Source organism: Lepidochelys olivacea, assembly GCF_965140295.1.
Source record: "Lepidochelys olivacea isolate rLepOli2 genome assembly, chromosome: 1".
NCBI lineage: Eukaryota > Metazoa > Chordata > Testudines > Cheloniidae > Lepidochelys > Lepidochelys olivacea.
This window is the reverse complement of record NC_140411.1, coordinates 113089153-113109550: the sequence shown is the minus strand read 5'-3', so window position 1 is coordinate 113109550 and position 20398 is coordinate 113089153. Positions and strand designations below refer to the sequence as shown.

The 20398-nt window shown below is 40.0% G+C and overlaps 1 protein-coding gene across 2 annotated transcripts in view; it reads right to left on the bottom strand.

Moving 5' to 3' along the window:
- Positions 1 to 1894: 1894 nt before the first annotated feature.
- TMCO3 (transmembrane and coiled-coil domains 3) overlaps positions 1895 to 20398 on the bottom strand; it is a 73403-nt gene continuing 54899 nt past the window's right edge. For both annotated transcript variants that reach the window (XM_084639924.1, XM_084639925.1), the window contains exons 10-13: positions 14975 to 15125; positions 8577 to 8656; positions 7729 to 7878; positions 1895 to 3487 (exon numbers count right to left, since the gene is read on the bottom strand). In XM_084639924.1, coding sequence (XP_084496050.1) covers positions 3374 to 3487; positions 7729 to 7878; positions 8577 to 8656; positions 14975 to 15125 — 495 coding nt within the window. In that variant the 3' untranslated portion in view covers positions 1895 to 3373. The remainder of the gene's footprint in view (positions 3488 to 7728; positions 7879 to 8576; positions 8657 to 14974; positions 15126 to 20398) is intronic.

Here is a 20398-nt window from a genome sequence, read left to right as displayed (position 1 = left end):
GAAAAGTCCAAGTGTCTGGTAGTTAAGAAGTCAGGGTAGACGGGATTTGGAGAGACTGCAAGGAGTGACCAGGCTGGCAGAAGCCAGCATGAGACCTTTACGCTTGTGGGCTGGCTACTGGTGTCAGGATTCTGAACCATAACAGCATAGCATTAAGGCCACCCAAGGTTACAGGGCAGGGGGTGACAGAACCCTTTACTGGTCTGGGTTATCCCCAAAACATCACAGCTATCCTACCTAGAGCTGAGGTGTGGAAAATGTGGATTTTTGTGAATCCCCACTGGTTGAACACTGTCAGGGTGAGGGGGTGCTTTATTGACCATTAGTGGTTTAGCAGTCTAAGGTATTTTGTAACCCTGGTAGATGAAGGCTGAAATTGTTACTTGATAGGATATCCAATTCCACAGGATGGCCACTCTGGGGACACTAGGATGAAGGTGATGCTTCCCCCCCGTCCTGGTGGGCTTGGAGACAACTTCAGGGAGAAGCCAGCCAGAAACTTCAACGGGAAGAGCAGAAGCAGCCAAAGCAGAGATTTCAGACATTGAGAACTTTCCAGTTTTGATTGGATTTTCTCTGCCCTGTGCTGATCAGCTGTTTGCTCCATCTTCCCCACCATCACTGCTCTCCAACTTAGCTTCATTCCATACCTGTCCCTCTTACCCTCTCCTCTCCTGTTCCCCTTGCCCCTCCCCCCCCATTTAGCTTATCCCCTTCTAAGTAACCCCACCCATGTTACCCAAGAACACCTCTCTTGTACTCCCTCTTTCCCCTCCCCCCACCTAGCTCCAGAAAGTGCTGTTGCAGAGTGAATTGCTTCCCTCTGGGCTCTTGCAAATGGTGGGGACAGGGACTTTTGTGTGATGATACGGAAAAGCCACTCTGGGGGCAAGTGCCCCTGCATACTTCTCACTACACCCACCCATACCCTCTATTCCTCACCCCTTCCAAAAACAGTAGTACTCAGTGGAATTAAAGTAGCCCACTCAGTACAAAAAGAATTTAGAGGGAATTTTGTCAGACCTCTCAGGAAGGAAGGAATGACAGCAGGAGTAGCAGAGGAATGCTTCAGTAAAGAAGCAGGATCCCTAAAACTTGAGTCAGTGGCAATAGCTGCCAGGGCATTTTTTGTAGAGAACTGCTTTGAATCAGATGAATCCTGCCTATCCTGGTCTCAGGAAAGCCTCAGACTTATTTAAAAGAAAAACCTTTAAGCAAGTCTGTTTTAAAAACAAAATGTCAAAGTACATTCCTTGGTGATATGCTGCTCACCAAGATAAAATAAACATTGAGTGTCCATTATTGAAAGGAACAGCCACCTCACACAAACCGTATTTAAAAAATGAGGGATTTTTGATCAGCCATGAGACTGAAGACCCAGTACCCGGCAAAGAAAAAAAACAAGATCCACACGAATAAAGCTTACATAAATTTCCCCACACTAATTAACCCAAGCTAAAGATAACTATACAATTTCTCTTGAAGAAGCACAAGTACAACAGATGGGCACTGCTCTCTTACATCTCGCAGCCACAGGTGTAAAGGAACTGATGATCATTGGCCTTGTTCCACCTTTTATGCCCTCAGGTTGGTGGGATAGTGCAGGTGAGGCCCAATGGACACCACTAGCTAAAATTCCAATTTCAAGTGCAGGCACACCAGAAGTGGAATACTTATAGACAAATCACTCAAAGAACGGTAAATTATTTTAAACAAATGTACGGTAATGCTGCCAGTCTATTTCAATTACTTTTGTAATTAGAATGTCAAATGCTGATTTGCAGCTGAAAACTATAGCTGAAATTAATGAAAAAATTAAAATAAAGAGCCTTCAAAGTTATTTTCTGTTAAAGATGGTATGTTTATTAATTGAACAGTGCTTCAGTTGGTAGATTTTTTTAGATTTCACTAGCAAATTAAGAAATTCTACAATGCATATTTAATGTGCATTTTTCTATTTTTGACTCTCAAAAATGGTATTTCATATGGCAGTGTAATAATACTGGATCTAAAATGTTGACAAATTATATATCTTTCTATTTTAACAAAAACATTTTTTTTAAACAAAAATCACAAGCTAAATCTTCATAGTTTGTCAGAGTAAACTACATTCTGTTAGCTCATACTATGACATTTAAAGAGCGGCTTTCACAAGGTTTACTCTATTACACAGACTAAATTTTAAGAATTTGTTAAAACAGAAGCACATACGTATATCACAAATATGAATATAAAATGTTTTTAATATCACTTTAAAAAGCTTGCATTTTATTCAGTATAAATTTGAAGTTTTGAGTTATGCATGTTCTCAACACATCCAAATTGTCCCTCTTTTGTGAAACATAATTTATACAAAATCATTTTTAATGTAGAATAAGTTAACTACATTCATCCAAAAGCACTTTTAGAGAGTCATTGAAATGTTTTCACATCTATTTTCAATTCTGAAATATTTAGGCTTTCTTTTTGTACCATTTTATTTTGGTCACAATTAATTAAAAAATGTAAACAATTAGTATAACAATAATCAGTAGCGGGAGATGTTGATAATTGGTGTCAGTCTTAAAAACAGTTTAAAAGTCAGGACACCATCTGATCACAGTTAACTTTTAGTCACAAATGTAGTCAATAAATATGTGAACAAATTAAAATGAATTAAAGTTACAACCCTAAGCAAATACATAATATCTGCTTTAAGAGGTATAACAAAAATCAAAAGTACAATATCATACAATATTGGCTGCATCATTTGGGGATATATATTTTAATGCTTAAAATAGCTGAAAGCTAGAGTTGTTAAACCTCATCTCTCCCTTAAAGGGCCAGAGTTTACACACTACTGGATATATATGTTTTGTGGCTGATGTCGGACCAGCATATTAACTCTTGAATGTTACATTTAACTTTCTCAAGAGTTATTTTAAGAAGGTACCATGGGCACGATAAAATAACTTGAATTTTCTTTGTCCTTCCCCCTCTTTTTTTTTTTTTAAAAACAAAATTTTGTGATGAATGAACAGTAGATGATGAAAATCAATGTAATAAAAAGGCACATCCAGGCAAAATATTCAAGGCGACTGCATGATGCAATATTTAAAAAAATAATTTCTACACTGTGTAACTGATTGGATCAAAATCAAAAGTTATTCTGGCAGATTCTAATATGTGACAAAGTTTCCTGTAAAAGCTGTGCAATCATTAAAATACCAACCTTTTTTATGTACTGTTTTGTTTCTTAAAATCAGTATAAGGCTCAGAACCAAGTGCATGTTTAGAGGAATATCAAAACCTCCTGTTTTCTAGCTGCATAGAAACACAATGAGCAATGAGGAGATTCTTTCCAAAGAAATTTATTATTTCCATACAAGTCTTGTCAGGTACTTGATCGTCTCTCTGGTCTTGGTACACATTTCATAATTGCAGCTCTCCACAGTGCTGGAGCAAGCAAAAGGCTTAGAGTAGTTACACTCAAAATAAGGAGGTATACCTGAAAATTAGAGATCAGAATGCCATTACTTCTCTACAGTTCATATTCATAGTTATGCAATAAACTAAGGAAGGGTTGGGAAGGTTAATGAGATATGCCAATTAGGGAATTTCTGGACCACTTTTAATAGAGGCCTCAGACTGGCCTCCAACTCTGTGCCTGCAATTGCACATGCAAATGTATTCACAAATTAAGTAGTGAAATGCAAATAATTATTGGTATATTTTACAGGACAATTTTAAAACTGCAACCCACAGGATGCAATATTGGACAAGACCAAAAGCCAAGTATCAACCACATTTAAAACAAAAACGAACAAAAAAAAAAAACACCACAAACTATATTTGGTGTTAATTAACACCAAAATGTGCTAGCCATTTTACAGATAAAAATCAAGCCATAATCCATACCATAAGTGATTACATTCATTCTAAAGGCATAACTATATGACTGTACATCCTGAAGAGTTTAAAATCGTTACTTTTAATTAAAAAATTTAAAAACAAATAGTTTTTTTGGAAATTTAAGTGCTAGACCTTGACTTAAGTAAGGCTTTTGATTGTGCATGACCGTCTCATAAACAAACCACGGGAAATATAGCCTAGATGGAGCTACTCTAAAGGTGGGTGCATAACTGGTTGAAAAACCATTCTCACAGAAAAGGAGTACTTGTGCCACCTTAGAGATGAACAAATTTATTTGAGCATAAACTTTCGTGAGCTACAGCTCACTTCATCGGATGCACACACAATTGTGATCTCTGTTTGCACAGGCTGCAACTATTTTACAAAAGTGCAGTTTTTATAACTCTTCATGTTATGGAGGGGAGCATACTGCCATTAGTAAGAATGCCTATATAATACACTATGTTTTTATGTCTCCCTTATATGTAACTGGCCCCAACAACTATACAGCTTCCTGCTATCACAGAATAAAGGAGTTCTTTAGCTCAAGTAATAGATTTATTTATATTGTTTTTTGTGCTGAGACTGTAGGCTCAATTTTTATTGACAAATTTATTACAAGTTTAGAAGTGTGAGCAACAAGGGTGATGTCGTGGTGGGAGTCTGCTATAGACCACCAGACCAGGGGGACAAGGCGGACGAGGCTTTCTTCTGGCAACTCACGGAAGTTACTAGATCGCAGGCCCTGGTTCTCATGGGAGACTTCAATCACCCTGATATCTGCTGGGAGAGCAATACAGCGGTGCACAGAGAATCCAGGAAGTTTTTGGAAAGTTTAGGGGACAATTTCCTGGTGCAAGTGCTGGAGGAACCAACTAGGGGCAGAGCTCTTGACTTGCTGCTCACAAACCGGGAAGAATTAGTAGGGGAAGTAAAAGTGGATGGGAACCTGGGAGGCAGTGACCATGAGATGGTCGAGTTCAGGATCCTGACATAGGGAAGAAAGGAGAGCAGCAGAATACGGACCCTGGACTTCAGAAAAGCAGACTTTGACTCCCTCAGGGAACTGATAGGCAGGATCCCCTGGGAGAATAACATGAGGGGGAAAGGAATCCAGGAGAGCTGGCTGTATTTTAAAGAATCCTTATTGGAGGTTACAGGGACAAACCATCCCGATGTGTAGAAAGAATAGTAAATATAGCAAGCTTGGCTTAACAGTGAAATCCTTGCTGATCTTAAACACAAAAAAGAAGCTTACAAGAAGTGGAAGACTGGACAAATGACCAGGGAAGATATTGCTCGGGCATGCAGGAGTGAAATCAGGAAGGCCAAATCACATCTGGAGGTGCAGCTAGCAAGAGATGTTAAGAGTAACAAGAAGGGTTTCTTCAGGTATGTTAGCAACAAGAAGAAAGTCAAGGAAGGTGTGGGCCCCTTACTGAATGAGGGAAGCAACCTAGTGAGAGAGGATGTGGAAAAAGCTAATGTACTCAATGCTTTTTTTGCCTCTGTCTTCACAAACAAGGTCAGCTCCCAGACAACTGCACTGGGCAGCACAGCATGGGGAGGAGGTGACCAGCCCTCTGTGGAGAAAGAAGTGGTTCGGGACTATTTAGAAAAGCTGGACGAGCACAAGTCCATGGGGCCGGATGCGCTGCATCCGAGAGTGCTAAAGGAGTTGGCAGATGTGATTGCAGAGCCATTGTCCATTATCTTTGAAAACTCATGGCGATTGGGGGAAGTCCCAGACGACTGGAAAAAGGAACTACAGGCCAGTCAGCCTCACCTCAGTCCCTGGAAAAATCATGGAGCAGGTCCTCAAGGAATCAATTCTGAAACACTTAGAGGAGAGGAAAGTGATCAGGAACAGTCAGCATGGATTCACCAAGGGCAAGTCATGCCTGACTAATCTAATTGTCTTTTATGACGAGATAAATGGCTCTGTGGATGAGGGGAAAGCAGTGGACGTGTTATTCCTTGACTTTAGCAAAGCTTTTGGCACGGTCTCCCAGAGTATTCTTGCCAGCAAGTTAAAGTAGTATGGGCTGGATGAATGGACTATAAAGGTGGATAGAAAGTTGGCTAGATTGTCGGGCTCAACGGGTAGTGATCAATGGGTCCATGTCTAGCTGGCAGCCGGTATCAAGTGGAGTGCCCCAAGGGTCGGTCCTCGGGCCGGTTTTGTTCAATATCTTCATAAATGATCTGGAGGATGGTGTGGATTGCACCCTCAGCAAGTTTGCAGATGACGCTAAACTGGGAGGAGAGGTAGATACGCTGGAGGGTAGGGATAGGATACAGAGGGACCTAGACAAATTAGAGGATTGGGCCAAAAGAAATCTGATGAGATTCAACAAGGACAAGTGCAGAGTCCTGCACTTAGGACTGAAGAATCCCATGCACCGCTACAGACTAGGGACCGAATGGCTAGGCAGCAGTTCTGCAGAAAAGGACCTAGGGGTTACAGTGGACGACAAAGTGGATATGAGTCATCAGCGTGCCCTTGTTGCCAAGAAGGCCAATGGCATTTTGGGATGTATAAGTAGGGGCATTGCCAGCAGATCGAGGGATGTGATCGTTCCCCTCTATTCGACATCGGTGAGGCCTCATCTGGAGTATTGTGTCCAGTTTTGGGCCCCACACTACAAGAAGGATATGGAAAAATTTGAAAACGTCCAGCGGAGGGCAACAAAAATGATTAGGGGACTGGAACACAAGACTTATGAGGAGAGGCTGAGGGAACTGGGATTGTTTAGTCTGCGGAAGACAAGAATGAGGGGGGATTTGATAGCTGCTTTCAACTACCTGAAAGGGGGTTCCAAAGAGGAGGGATCTAGACTGTTCTCAGTGGTACCAGATGACAGAACGAGGAGTAATGGTCTCAAGTTGCAGTGGGGGAGATTTAGGTTTGATATTAGGAAAAACTTTTTCACTAGGAGCGTGGTGAAACACTGGAATGCGTTACCTAGGGAGGTGGTAGAATCTCCTTCTTTACAAGTTTTTAAGGTCAGGCTTGACAAAGCCCTGGCTGGGATGATCTAGTTGGGGATTGGTCCTGCTTTGAGCAGGGGGTTGGACTAGATGACCTCCTGAGGTCCCTTTCAAGCCTGATATTCTATGATTCTATGTTTGCAGCCACAGTTCATTGCAATTCATACAACAAGCTTTCCCTCTAGAGAACAAGGTTGTAATAGCTTGAAAATGAAAATAAGTCTGATGGTCTCACTGTAGTGCATGTTTTCATAACTTATGGAAAAGCTGGCCATTTTTGCTTAAAACAATTTAAGTCAACAGGTTTTGGAAGTCAAGATTAAGGTATGCTGACAGATGTGTTTGGGAAACTAGTATGTCTCCTGTCCCCACACTCTGTAGCTGTAGGCCACTGTTATTTCATTAGTCGTTTTCAATAACTATCAGTTACATATAGATCTACGATATTTTAAAGGGTCTTCAATCTTAGCTTTAATAATTTGGGTGTCATCAGAAATTCTCCATCAAGTACAAAACTTTAGAGTTGTTATTCTTTATAGAATTAAAGACTGTGCTAAATTAAAAACAAGTTACCCAACAGGGAAAGCTGCATTTTAAAAATATGGAAGCCCAATATGAAATTATATGAATGATGCATAAATTATTTAGCGAAGTTACATTTATGAAAGACTTGCATGCATCAAATATCTTCTGATTTATGCAGGCCTATTTCATTTAGTTAGCATGTGCAAGATGATAGCAAAAGATTACCAATTTAGACTGTATGTTTCAGATACAATATAGTATACAAAACCCAATCAACTACTCAGTTTCTAAAAATGAAGTGGATATCTCTAAGGAGCTCACCTCTCGAGAAATGATCCCTGCTCTGCGTGCTCTACTTCCCAGAACAAAAGAAAACTCACTGACTTGAGCCAGCCCTGCTGAGACAATCCATTTGATATACTGGCTGCTCTTTGGAAGAATCAGAGAAAGGACAAGCACTGCCAAAACAAACTTTAAAAAACAAAGTTTGTTTTTAGAAGTATGGTAGATAAAACAGCATGCTCTCTGTAATCAATACAACAACAGTTACACCAGGTATTCTATTATCGTGTATTGAACAGCACAATGGTCTTCTGAACCAACAGTTACTGTGCATTTAAACACTTAAATCAGACTGTTCATTAGCAGCTGTCCTTTATACAGTCTACAAGTAGTACAGAATTTGGTTTAGTGAAAACATTTGATAATGCTGGCATACATCCTGCAAAATCTAGACTCATGGATGTCAATCTAAATTTAACAGCCCCCTTTAATGTTAAAAAGTCCCATTAAATACTGGGAGTCTCACATCAAAATATAATACTAAGTAAAAATTACAGAATATATAGCAAAAACTGATATTAAACACATTCTTCAAAGTAATAACACTTTATATATTTCCCTAGTTCACAGAGGTGTTGCAAGGATAAATACATCAAATACTGTGAAGTGCTTTGAGATCTACTGATGAAAAGCACTAGGTATTAATTATTATTATTATTATTATATAAAACATTTACTATATTTCACAGACACTACTCACTGTATTCAGAAGAAATCTTTGCCAACATGACAATTCTATACTTACGCACTTCTTTTTAAATATTACATGTATTATATGGCATGCAGCACTTAAAATACTATGTTATCAAAAGATAAATAAAAAATACCTTCATTATTACCACTGATAATGTAAGAAATAGTAAGACTGTGAGTTCATATATTACAAAGGTGGGGAAAACATGAAGCCCTGTAAGAGAAACCGAGAATGGGTTAGAAATATTATTGCTTTACCATATCATTTTCCAGTAATAGTGAATATAACACAAGAACATTTACATGTACATTTCTAAACATACAAAGGATGATGAATTCCTGATTGGTTTTCTTTGTAATAGTTTCTCTTAAATACATCTGTGGAAATCACTGGAACAACATAGTTATGTTACAAGATAATTGTGATTTCTTTTGCTTTTGTTTAGTTGGTTGTTCTGGGGGGAAGCTACAAGATTAGGAAAGATTTTTTAACTTGTAAAGTAACTGGAGTTCTTCAAATGTTTGTCCCTATGATTATTCCACTTTAGGTGTGTATGTGCCCCATGCCCCTTTGATGAGAGATTTTTGGTAGGTGATAGAAAAGCCTGTTTGGTCCATGCACACACCGTAGCTATCCTCATGCTTTGTACCAAGGGTTACTCCTGGAGGAATTCTGTGCTACTGCACACGTGCATAATTAATGAGCTGCACATATTTTTATTTTTTTGTGCAGGGAAAAAAAAAAGCTTCTGCCGAAATGTTGCTGCATTTCCACCTTTTACCCACCAGAAGGCGATGTGGTGATAGAACACAGCAGCAGTTCCTGGACAGCTAGGAAAGAGAAAGAACCTGCCTTCTTCACAGTGCCTGTCAGACCAGGTCAGGAGACAGGGGCTATGAGGAGACAGACAGCGTGGGGTGGTGGAGGGGGTCAGAGAGGGGCTCATAAGGGCTAGTGGGGGAGGACAGACTGGGGCAGGAGCTGAATGGGAGTGGAGGCACAGGGCCACATGGTGATGGGGGGAAAGGATGCAGCGCCACATAGGGACGGGGGTGGCTGAATGGGGGCACAAAAGATGCATGGGGATGGAGGTGCAGGGACACAGGGACAGGGGGTGGCTGGGTGGGGACACAGACATATAGGGACTGGAGGAAGCGCTACAGGGACACACAGGGATGGGGGAATGGGTGTGTGAGTGGGGGCTGAGGGACATGTGGACAGGAGGTGTTGTGACACTTAGGGGTGCAAGAACACATGGGGACAGGGGCAGATGTGCTTGACCGAATGGGAGAGGCTGGAGTCAGCAGGGTCTGCATGGGGGAAGCTCCCTAACAATCCCTCTCCACCCCCCAAAAAAACCTGTTCCATATTTTTCCCCCACACATACCCAACAACCCTCCAAGTTCACACCCCAGCTCCTTCCCAATAATTTACTTCCCTCTCCCTCAGCTCCTCCATTACCTCTGACTCCCCCAAGCCTTTGCACTGCTTCTGAGGGGTGTGGGAAATATGGTTCTGTATTATAGTTTAAATTAATTATTTCTCAGAGTTCTGTATTAATATGCCTTGTAAGGAATCTGTCAAAAAATATTTCCTGAATTTTTTTGTTGTCTGTATTGTTACAGACATACTTTCTGACAGGTATTTTGAAATTAATGACCAAAAATAATTGAAACTGGTGTGATTATATTGTGTTATTTTGACAAAATATGCAGAATTTGAAAATACTGTGCACAGAATTTAATTTTTTGGCACAGAATTCCCGCAGGAGGACAAGGGTATATAGGGTTGTGATGGACAAACAGCACTTGGTTCCTTCTCTATCCCATGTAAAAAAGATTTTGAAGTTGGGGGGAAGGAGTGCAGGTAATGGAGCATCCATATGAACAAACATCTTGAAGAACTCCAGGTACTGTACAAGGTAAGTAACCTTTCCTTTGAGTTATATTCTTACATGTGCTCCACTTCAGGTGCCTCATGAGCAGTACTCCTCAAATGGAGGTGGGTGTTTTGGAGCAGGGTCTAAGACTATCTGGAAAGCAGCAATTCCAAAGGCAGCATCTGCCTGAGATACATGCACTAAGGTATAGTACTTTGAGAAAGTGTGGATGGAGGCCCATGTGGCAGTTTTGTTAATTTTTACAATAGGTCATTTTTTTTTAGTAGGGGTACAGAAGTGGACTGAGATCTGGTAGAATGGGCTATAGCCCTAGGAGGACGCTGGACATTAGCAGCCTTGCAGCAGGAGAGAATTCAACTAGAAACCCATTTGGAATATCTTTGGGTGAACACAGGTATCCCTTTAACTCTGTCTGTGAAAGAGATAAATAATCTAGGAGAGGCACGAAAGGATCTAGTCCTGTCCAAATAAAAGGCTAATAAAAGGTGAAGAGTGGCTTCCTCCCTCCACCAATTAGGTTGAGGATGAAAAACTGGTACATTAAATATGAAAATACAAGGTCACCTGTGGTGAGAACAAGGGATGTGGTCAGAGAAATACTTTGCCTTTAAAGAAAACTCTGTAGGAAGGATCAGCCATCAATCCTCTTGCTCACCAACTATGTGAGCAGGGGGATAGCCACCAGGAAAGTTGTTTTCATGCATAACTAGAAAAGCAAGCAAATGGCCAGTGACTCAAAAGGGAGGTTTCAACTGAGTGTTGAAGATCAAATTCAAATCCCACGCGGTGGTGGGCTTCCTGACCTGCGGAAATATATTAAATAACCCTCTGAGGAACTTTGAAGTTGCAAGATGAGCTAACACCAAACACACTTCCACAGGAGAATGAAACCCACTGATGGCTGTTATGTGAACATTAACAGAACCCAGAGAAAGGTCTGTGTTCTTTAAAATGAAAAGGTTCTCTATAATCTCCAAGAGAGGAGAGCTGGTGGAAGAGAGTTGTTGTTGCATACCCCAGTGGTAAAAACCTCTTCATTTCTGCAGGTAAGTTTTTCTAGTTGATTCTTTTCTGGTATTCAACAGTACCTGTTGAACCTCTATAGAATAGGATAATTCTATTCCCAAGAAGCAACCAGCCGCCAAGCTTTGATTCATAGAATGTTCAGGTTGGGAAGTATTCTTCATCCCGAAGTCCTGAGTGAGAAGATCGGGCATTAACAGAAGATTGATAGCAGGGTGAGATGAGAGACAAATTAGGTATGGAAACCATGCCTGCCTCAGCCAAGTCGGCACAATCACAGTAACTTTGGCTTTGTCCTGTTTAATCTTGTGTAGGACTCTGAGGATGAGAGGTGTTGGAAGACAGCATAGAGCAAGTTCTTTGACCAGGAGATGTGAAAGGCATCTCCCAAGGAATGACAACCTAGACCTCCTCTTGAGCAAAACGGTCTCTTGGTGGTGGTGGCAAAAAGATCTATTTCTGGGAAAGCCCAAGAAAGATATATCTGTTTTATTATGGTGTTATTGAGTTCTCACTCATGATCTGGACAGAAGCGCCTGCTTAGATCATTGGCTATGGCATTCTGGAGGCCAGGTACACAAACAGTTGCAATAAGGATGTGATGGACTACACAGCAGTTCCATAGCTTTATTGCTTCTGCAGAAAGGGAAGAGGATCTCGCTTCCCCAAGAGAATGTATGTAATACATACTGATCCTATTGTCTGACATTCGGACAGATTGTCCTTAGATCATACAAAGGAAGTGTTGACAGGCAACTCTGATGGCCCTGAGTGCCAGAAGGTTAAAAGATCCCTGAGAGGTTCACGTGCCCTGAATAGTGTGCTCTTGAAGATGAGCCCCCCATCCTAGAAGGGAAGCATCAGAAACAATAGTGATGGTGGGGGGTGGATGGGTGAAGGGGACTTTGCTGGGATTCTTCCACCAGTCAAGAGACACTAGTACATGATGAGGAATGGATGATGAGGAATGGAGAGTAACTTGTTCAATCTTTGTTTGTTGGACAGGCCTGGAAGCAGCAGAGTTGTAACCTGGCATGTGATGTGGGGAAGGTACATGCTGCCATGTGGCTGAGGAGCTGCAGAGAAGTCCTGGCAGTTATCTGAGGACTCCTCTGTACTTGCATAACCAAATTTGTTAATATAGTAAATCTGACCTTTGGTAGGTAAGGTCTGGATTTGTAGCAACCAGAATGGTCCCTAAGAATTCTATTTGCTGAACTGGTGAGAGAGAGGACTTCTCAGTATTAAAATGAAGCTCTAGCATGTTGAACAGAGTCACAGCTTTCTCGATAGTGACTTGAACTTTGGTGTAGCCAAATCATCAAGCTAGGGGAAGACAACTACTCCCCATTACTGAAATTTGGTGGCAACTACCACCATAACCTTTGTAAATATCCTGAGGGCAGTAGGAAGCCTGAAGAGGAGCACTTGACATTTAAAGTGCTCCTCTGACTTACGACACAACATAGAAACATCTTACGAGAATGATGTATTGCAAATATGAAAGTATGTGTCTTGTATATCGAGGGTTGCGAACCAGTCATCCCGGATTTAGAAATGGTATAATAGCTTCAAGTATCACCATCCTAACCTTCTTCTCCTTGATGGAGGCATTTAGCATCCTGAGATCTAGACCAGTCTCCAACTGCCTTTCTTTTTGGGAACCAGAAAATATTTGGAATAGAACACTTTCCTTTTGTGCTCGGTGGGATCTAGTTCCACCGTTCCTATATGCAGAAGGGACAAAACCTCTGGTCTCCACAGAGGTTTATGAGATGGGTTCCTGAAAGGGACAATGAAGGGGATGGGAAGAGGATATGGACTTGAAATGGATGGAGCAGCCTCATGTTATAACCTCCAAAACCTATCTATTGGAAGTAATCTACTCCCATGAGGTGAGAAAATGAGAGAGATGATTGCCAAAAGGTGGGCAGATCACAGTAGGATGATGCAATGTCAGATGCAAAAAGTGGGACAAAGGTATCAAAATGTATGGTTGGCTGACAAGGACAGCTGAGTTGTTGCTGTCAAAGTAGCCAACGCTTTTCTTTTCTGTAGTGTAAGTTTCTTTCTAGGAAGTTCTCAGGGTTCGCGGTAAGTAGAAAATTGAGCCCATTGTGACCTATCGAATATTCTCTTGCTTGCAGATGTACAGAACTCCAGTGAACAAAGGGTAGCCCTTGATTCCTTCAGAGAGTGTAAGGACTCATCTGTGGACTCATTGAGACCACCAAAGGGAAAGCCTTCCACTATATTACTCCCTTGAGATTCCTGAAGACTACAGCCATGAGGCTCACGACATGACAACAGCTGCGGAGATGGAGTGAGCTGCCATATCAGCTACTTTGAGGGAAACTTGTAAAAAAGTTATTGCTAGGAGCCGGTCTTCAGTGAAGATGGCCTTAAACTATCCTTGGAGGGGATGTTCAATAAAGGAGTTAAACTTGCTATACTTAATGTCGTTGTATTTAGCAAGGAGCACCTGATAATTCGCAATTCTGAACTGCACAGAGGCTGATGAGTAGCTCTTGCAATCAAAGTGGTCCAAATGCTTTAGATCTTTATCATGGGGTAGGGAGCGTCCTTTTTAATAATGTCTGTTGCATTCATTCACAGCATCTATAGCCAAAGAGTTGGGGGCTGGATGTGTGAAGAAAAATGCCATTCTCGAGCAGGAATGTAGTATTTTTGTATCCGCCCTCTTACAAGTTGGTGGCACTGTGGCAGGGATTTGCCAATTGTTTTTGTGGGCTCTAGAAAAGCCTCATTTATGGGTAAGGCTACTTGAGTAGAGAGGGAGTATGAAGAAAATCCAATAATCTATGTTGGAACTCTTGGACTTCTTCCAAGGTAATGTGGAGAGTGTCAGTGACAGTTCATCAGGTCCTGAAATTGTCTGAAATCATCTGTGCGGGTGTGGGGGTGAGATAAATGCTTCATCAGAGGACGACAAATATTTGTTTAAGGGGTTGCCTCATTAGCTCTTTTTTCTTGTTCTTCCAACAACTCCTCCTGTGGTGGGGACTGAGGTGGAGGGTGGAAGGAACAGAAGAGCGCAGATTCTGGTGCTCAATCCGGGAGCTAGATGCCTTGGAGAGCTGCTGCTGATAGGCAGCCCAAAGATCCCAATATGGCCATTGAGGGGGGCAAAAAGGGAAGTGTGGGGAGACACCCAAGCTTACTCATACTAAGGAGGATGTGGAACGGCTTGAGGCTATCTGTGTCTTGAAATGTCCCTTGGTGGTTTAACAGTTCAGCCGAGAACTATTGGCTATGAATATTCCAACCCAGTCACTTGTACATAACCAACAGGTTTACACTAGCCTGCCAAATTCACCCTCCCCCTCCGTGTGTAAAACAGCTCCAATTTAATTGAGAGATTTAACAATTACTCAAGAATTGGCATTTAAAAATGCCAGTAAGAGGCCAGAGTTATTACAGATTTAATTTACACATCAATAAATAAATACTGTATTTAAAAATAAAACATTAATAAGTTAATGTAGTTAGTGAATACATTTCTTAATATTTTTACAAAATAAAAATCCCGTAAAACTCCCCCCCCACACTTGCAGTCTGACACTTAATGAACTTCCTAAAAAAGTTACCTATAGATGCAAAGAAAATGATGGCAAGAAAGTCACGTATTGGTTCAATACAGGACATAATCTCTTCAGTAACCATGTGACCCTGAGAAGAGATCAGTGCTCCAGCTAAGAAGCATCCCAATTCCATTGAAACATCCAATAGCTCTGTGATCTGTTAAAGAAGAATGGAAAGTTTATTCCTATTCTCTGGCTGTCATCAATTATTATAATAGTTTACAGATATAGACTACAAAAATACTGCTTTGGGATTTAACATATTACTTATTGCATCTCAATACAATTTCAACAATGAAAGGAATTTACAAGATTTCAATATATTATTCTACAGTAATGTATTTACTGTGGTAATCTAGATTATTAATAAACTAGACACCCTCTAGAAACATAATTGTAAATTTTCTATCCCACACTTTAAGACTTCTTGTATGATGTTCCAGGAATAATATCTAGTCCCACTGACTCCCATTGATATTAACAGAGATAGGATTTCACCTAATTTAACTAATTTAAACCAGCAAATTTCCTGCCAATTGTTAAACAAGGATAAATACTCTGAATTTATAATCTAGGACAAGATTATGGTCTTGATTTAACAAAGGATTTGAGCATGTGCTTAAATTCTGTTAATGGGATTTAAGAACATGCTTAAGTGCTTTGCTGAATAGGGATGAATTTAAGCACATACACAAGTGCTCTGCTGAAGTGGAGCCTATCATACTTGAAAGATGTTACACATTGCTCTTCTGTTGCTGCTTGTCCGTTTATGATCCATGGCATTAAAAAGGAAAGAAAATGGTTGTCAAGAGTTCAATTTAAGCTTACAAAATCAAGGAAATTGCACCATGCAAAATGAAGACAATGCTCTGAGTGTTCAAATAGTGAGTAGCACTTTTTATCACGTATAAAAGTATTCAAAAATAATATATATAAATATAACTGGTATTTAAAATCCTGCTGCTGCAGGCAGACATCTTACTGAAAGACAATGTCATAAATATTGAGGGAACGCAGTAAACTGACAATTTCCATCCTAATTTAGATTAAGCAATAACATGTTACACAGTACATTTATGCCTTGGATGGTGTTGCAGTATAAAGTAAGAGGCCTAAACCCAAGAAACTACAATCAAAGGAGGAAAGCATTAATCCCCGAGATATGCACTGCCTAGAATGTCTTATTTACTATGAACTGGAATCAACAAATAAAATAATAATAAAAAAAAAAACCAAAAAACCAGACCTGGGTATTTGTCAGTATTAATTAATTGACTGCTGATTAAACAACTCCATTTGTCCACAGTTTTGAAGCAATTCCAAAACATTGAATCATATGGATTGGTCTATCACACAATATAGTTATTTATCAGTAATCAAACTAATAAAAGAAAATTATAGCCCATGTAGGCTGCCATATCACATCTGGATACCCCATATGTTAAGAATTAAATTAAATTTTATTTTCTAAGTATGGACTGCTCTTATCAGGAATTTAAAATTATTAGAGAAGTTTTAAAGCTTCAAACCACTTTGGCAGAGAAAAACAAACAAAAAAACCCAACACATGATGGTGGATGTGATGGAAGATATGAGTCAAAGAAATTTTACAGAATTTTTTTAAATTATTTATAAAAGAAACAGCACTGTAGGGAATAATCATACTTTAAAAACAGCATTTTCAGCACACAACTGAAATATGCTTTTGCTACTAAGATATAACACATGCTCATGCGTCAAGTTATTAAAAGAGCTGTGTGTCAAAATAATTAATGTTTACATTTTAATTATTTGCATTTGGGATGGTTAATTCAGTGTTTAAGAAAGAATTTACAATCTCTTCAACTGGATTGTCACGCTACTGTGGTGTCATGAGAATCACTGTTCAGCAAGGTAACAACTTAAAATAAAATGAGAGACATACCATCCACAAGTCAACAATGCATAAACACGATAACCAACTAGAAGTTATATACACCAAACAATACCCTGATTTTCCCCTCCAACATAAAAGCCTCAATCTATCCACTTGCTGCAGAAGTTAAAACAGAGCATAAAACACATGTCACTGAAAATGGTAGCTTTGTCTTTCTTTTGTCCACTCTCCAGACCAGTGGTTCTCAACCAGGGGTACACATATCTCAGAGGGTACTCAGAGGTCTTCCCGGGGGGACATTAACTCATCTAGATATTTGTCTAGTTTTACAAAAAAAACTTTTGTAGTTTGTAGTAAAGTATCCTCACACCTTCCTGTCAACTATCTAAATGGGCCATACTGATTATCACTACAAAAGTTTTTTTCTACTGCTGCTAATAGCTCATCTTAACTAATTAGCCTCTCACAGTTTGTATGGCAACTTCCAACTTATCTGTATGTATATATATATTTCTTCTTACTATATGTTCCACTCTATGCATCCGATGAAGTGGGCTGTAGTCCACAAAAGCTTATGCTCTAATAAATTTGTTAGTCTCTTAAATTGCCACAAGTACTCCTGTTCTTTTTGCGCATACAGACTAACACGGCTGCTACTCAAACTTGTTTATACTGCTCTATATATTACATACTGAAATGTAAGTACAACATTTATATTCCAATTTATTTATTTTATAATTGTATGGTAAAAATGAGAAAGTAAGTAATTTTTCAGTAATAGTGTACTGCGACACTTTGTATTTTTATGTCTGATTTTGTAAGCAAGTAGTTTTTAAGTGAGGTGAAACTTGAGGTAAGCAAGACAAATCAAACTCCTGAAAGGGGTACAGTAGTCTGGAAAGTTTGAGAACCACTGCACCAGAATGAAAGCAGTATTATAAAACCCCCAGCCACACAAAATATTTACTACTATTCTACCTGGGGAAAACCTACAGTATTAGTATCACACATAAAGTAGCTAATACTGCAGGAAAAAATACAAGACAAATGGGATTTAACCAGACCACAACTTTATTACGTAATGCATCTGGTATCTATCTGGTAATAACTAATCCAGTCCAGATCATCCTTCTTTTGTAACCCATAGCACCTGGTGGAGAGTCACTGTTTGTGCCCCCACCCCATTAATCTGATCCCAGCAATGCTGCTGGGACTCCATCACCCCCACTTCCTCCATCAGAGAGCTAAGCAGTAGGAAGGTCTCCTTGCTTTATCAGTCATTAGGAGCCCCATCCCCATTTCCCGCCTTCTCGTAATCCACTTCCAATTCCAGTTCATCAGGAAATTAGATCCCCACTGAACGATAACCTGAACTGAACGCCTGCCAAACTGCAACAAAAATGAATTTTGCCACCTAATCTATACACAAGATCCCTGGGCTCCTGAGAGGAAAGTGACAAAAACACACACTGCGTAGGCCAATTGGAGGGAATTTTTCCCCCCAGCCTCAAAAAGGCAACCAGTATTATGCCCATAACAAGGTCCAAAAAACCTGATCCTATATTAATCCCAAATTGGGGTGGAGAAGGGGGAGCTTTTCTTCCTGCTGGCCCAAACTATCCCTCCCACATCTGAGGCTGCAGTGGAATGGTGAGGGAGGAATGGGACTGTTCTGTTTTGCTTGCAGTCACAACTGTGGCATTTGCAATGTGTTTTCTGCAATGCCAACCTCCCACCATCAAGGATTGCTACAGTGAGCCCAAACCTTTTAAGGTTTTCAGTATTACTGGAAAAAATACATATCACAAAACAGAGTTTAAGTTTTGAACTCCTGATGATAATCTATTCTAAAAAACTAAAATTCACCAGAATATCTATACAACTTTATGGCAGATGAAGGCCCAGCAGCTTCCAGGCTCCCAGTTTATTTGGGGACTTCCCCTTGGAAAAGTTTTCAAACCTTGACAATTGTAATGTCACGAAACAACCTTATAAAACCGTAATAAACCAGGATTCTTCATTTGAGCAAAACTACCCCACTGAAAGTGTTTATACTAAAGCACTCATTTCACTCATGCCTTCAGACAAAAACATGCAACTGTCAAATATGACACAAATCAACGTCCCAGTATGAATGGCCAGGACGGGTTAAAGGAAAGAGAAAAGAAAATGCAAGAATGAGGATTATTTAAATACCACCGTTAGATTCCTAGCCAGAAACCTTGTATTCTTCTTTGTTCAACTGCGCCTACCAGTTCTCCTGTATCCCAAATATGTACCAATAAGGTAATGAGTTTCTTCAATTAAATCTACAGCATACTTATTTAAGTAACATATATGAGATGAAAGCTCTTTCTTAATCTCTTTAATTAAAGAATTGAGAAAGCTCCCAAAACAACACAGTTATTCAAGAAGTCCTACAGCAAAAAGGGGTTGATAAGATTTGACAATGCTAATATTTTTAATCCAATTTCCAATCCAATTGATGCTACTTCCTGTTCTACCTCTGATGTAAGGGTAATCATTCTGTTCCACATCTTATTTGGTAAAGTAATGTCACTGGCAAAGTTAAGGTTGTGTAACTCGTATCCGTTAACTCATTTTGTACCCTCTGCAGTGCTTTTTGTTGCCTCCATCATTATCCAGTGTAGTGCTAATGCAAAGAGTGTTGATGATAACACACACCCTTGTCTAACACCAACCACAATACTGAACCACTTACCCAAGCCTGTAACCAATCTTACAGTGCATCTACTTTCATCATAAAAACTCATTATTTTAATCAGCTTGCCTAGTATCCTGTAGCTTCCAGCAATATTCCACGGGGTCTCTGTGGATGCTATCAATCACTTTCTTAAAGTCAGTGAAGTTGATTAAGATGGGTTTCTGCCAAGAGGTAGCTTTTTTCGATGATCTGGCAAAGAGTGAATGTTTGTTCACAATATGATCTACCCACATGGACCCCTGCCTGTTGTAGTAATATTTCATCCACTGCCTTCTACATTCTACTCAGCCTAACAGTAGCTGATACTTTGCCCAGGATTGATAGCAATACAGCATCTCCCCCATTTGTGCATTGAGTAAGATCACTCTTTGTTGGCAATGCCACAATACCCCCATCTTTCCAGTCTTGTGGCACTGGTTCTTTCACTCATATTTCATTAAAGTTTTGTTAGCTGCTCAATCAGAATTTCACCTCCCACCTGTGCTACTTCTGTTTGAATTCAGTCAAACCCAGAAGCTTTCCCTTGTTTGAAGCCTTTGATGGTTGCTTAATTTCATCGGGTGTTATTGGTCCCTCTTTCGTTTTTAATTTAGCATTGGCATTTCTCTTGAACCTGTGGATGATCGTCAGCTCTGGACAGTAATATAGAAAGGAAATATTCTTTCCATAATTTGGCTTGCTCTTCATATGTTTTCAGTATCTGTCCACAGGAGTCCCTGATGGGCATGAGCTGTGATAGTCTGATTCTTTCTGAGAGGTCTTTTATATAGCAAGCAGCAAAAATTGGATTGAAAGTAAATGCAGAGAAAACCAAGATTATAAAGGTAGG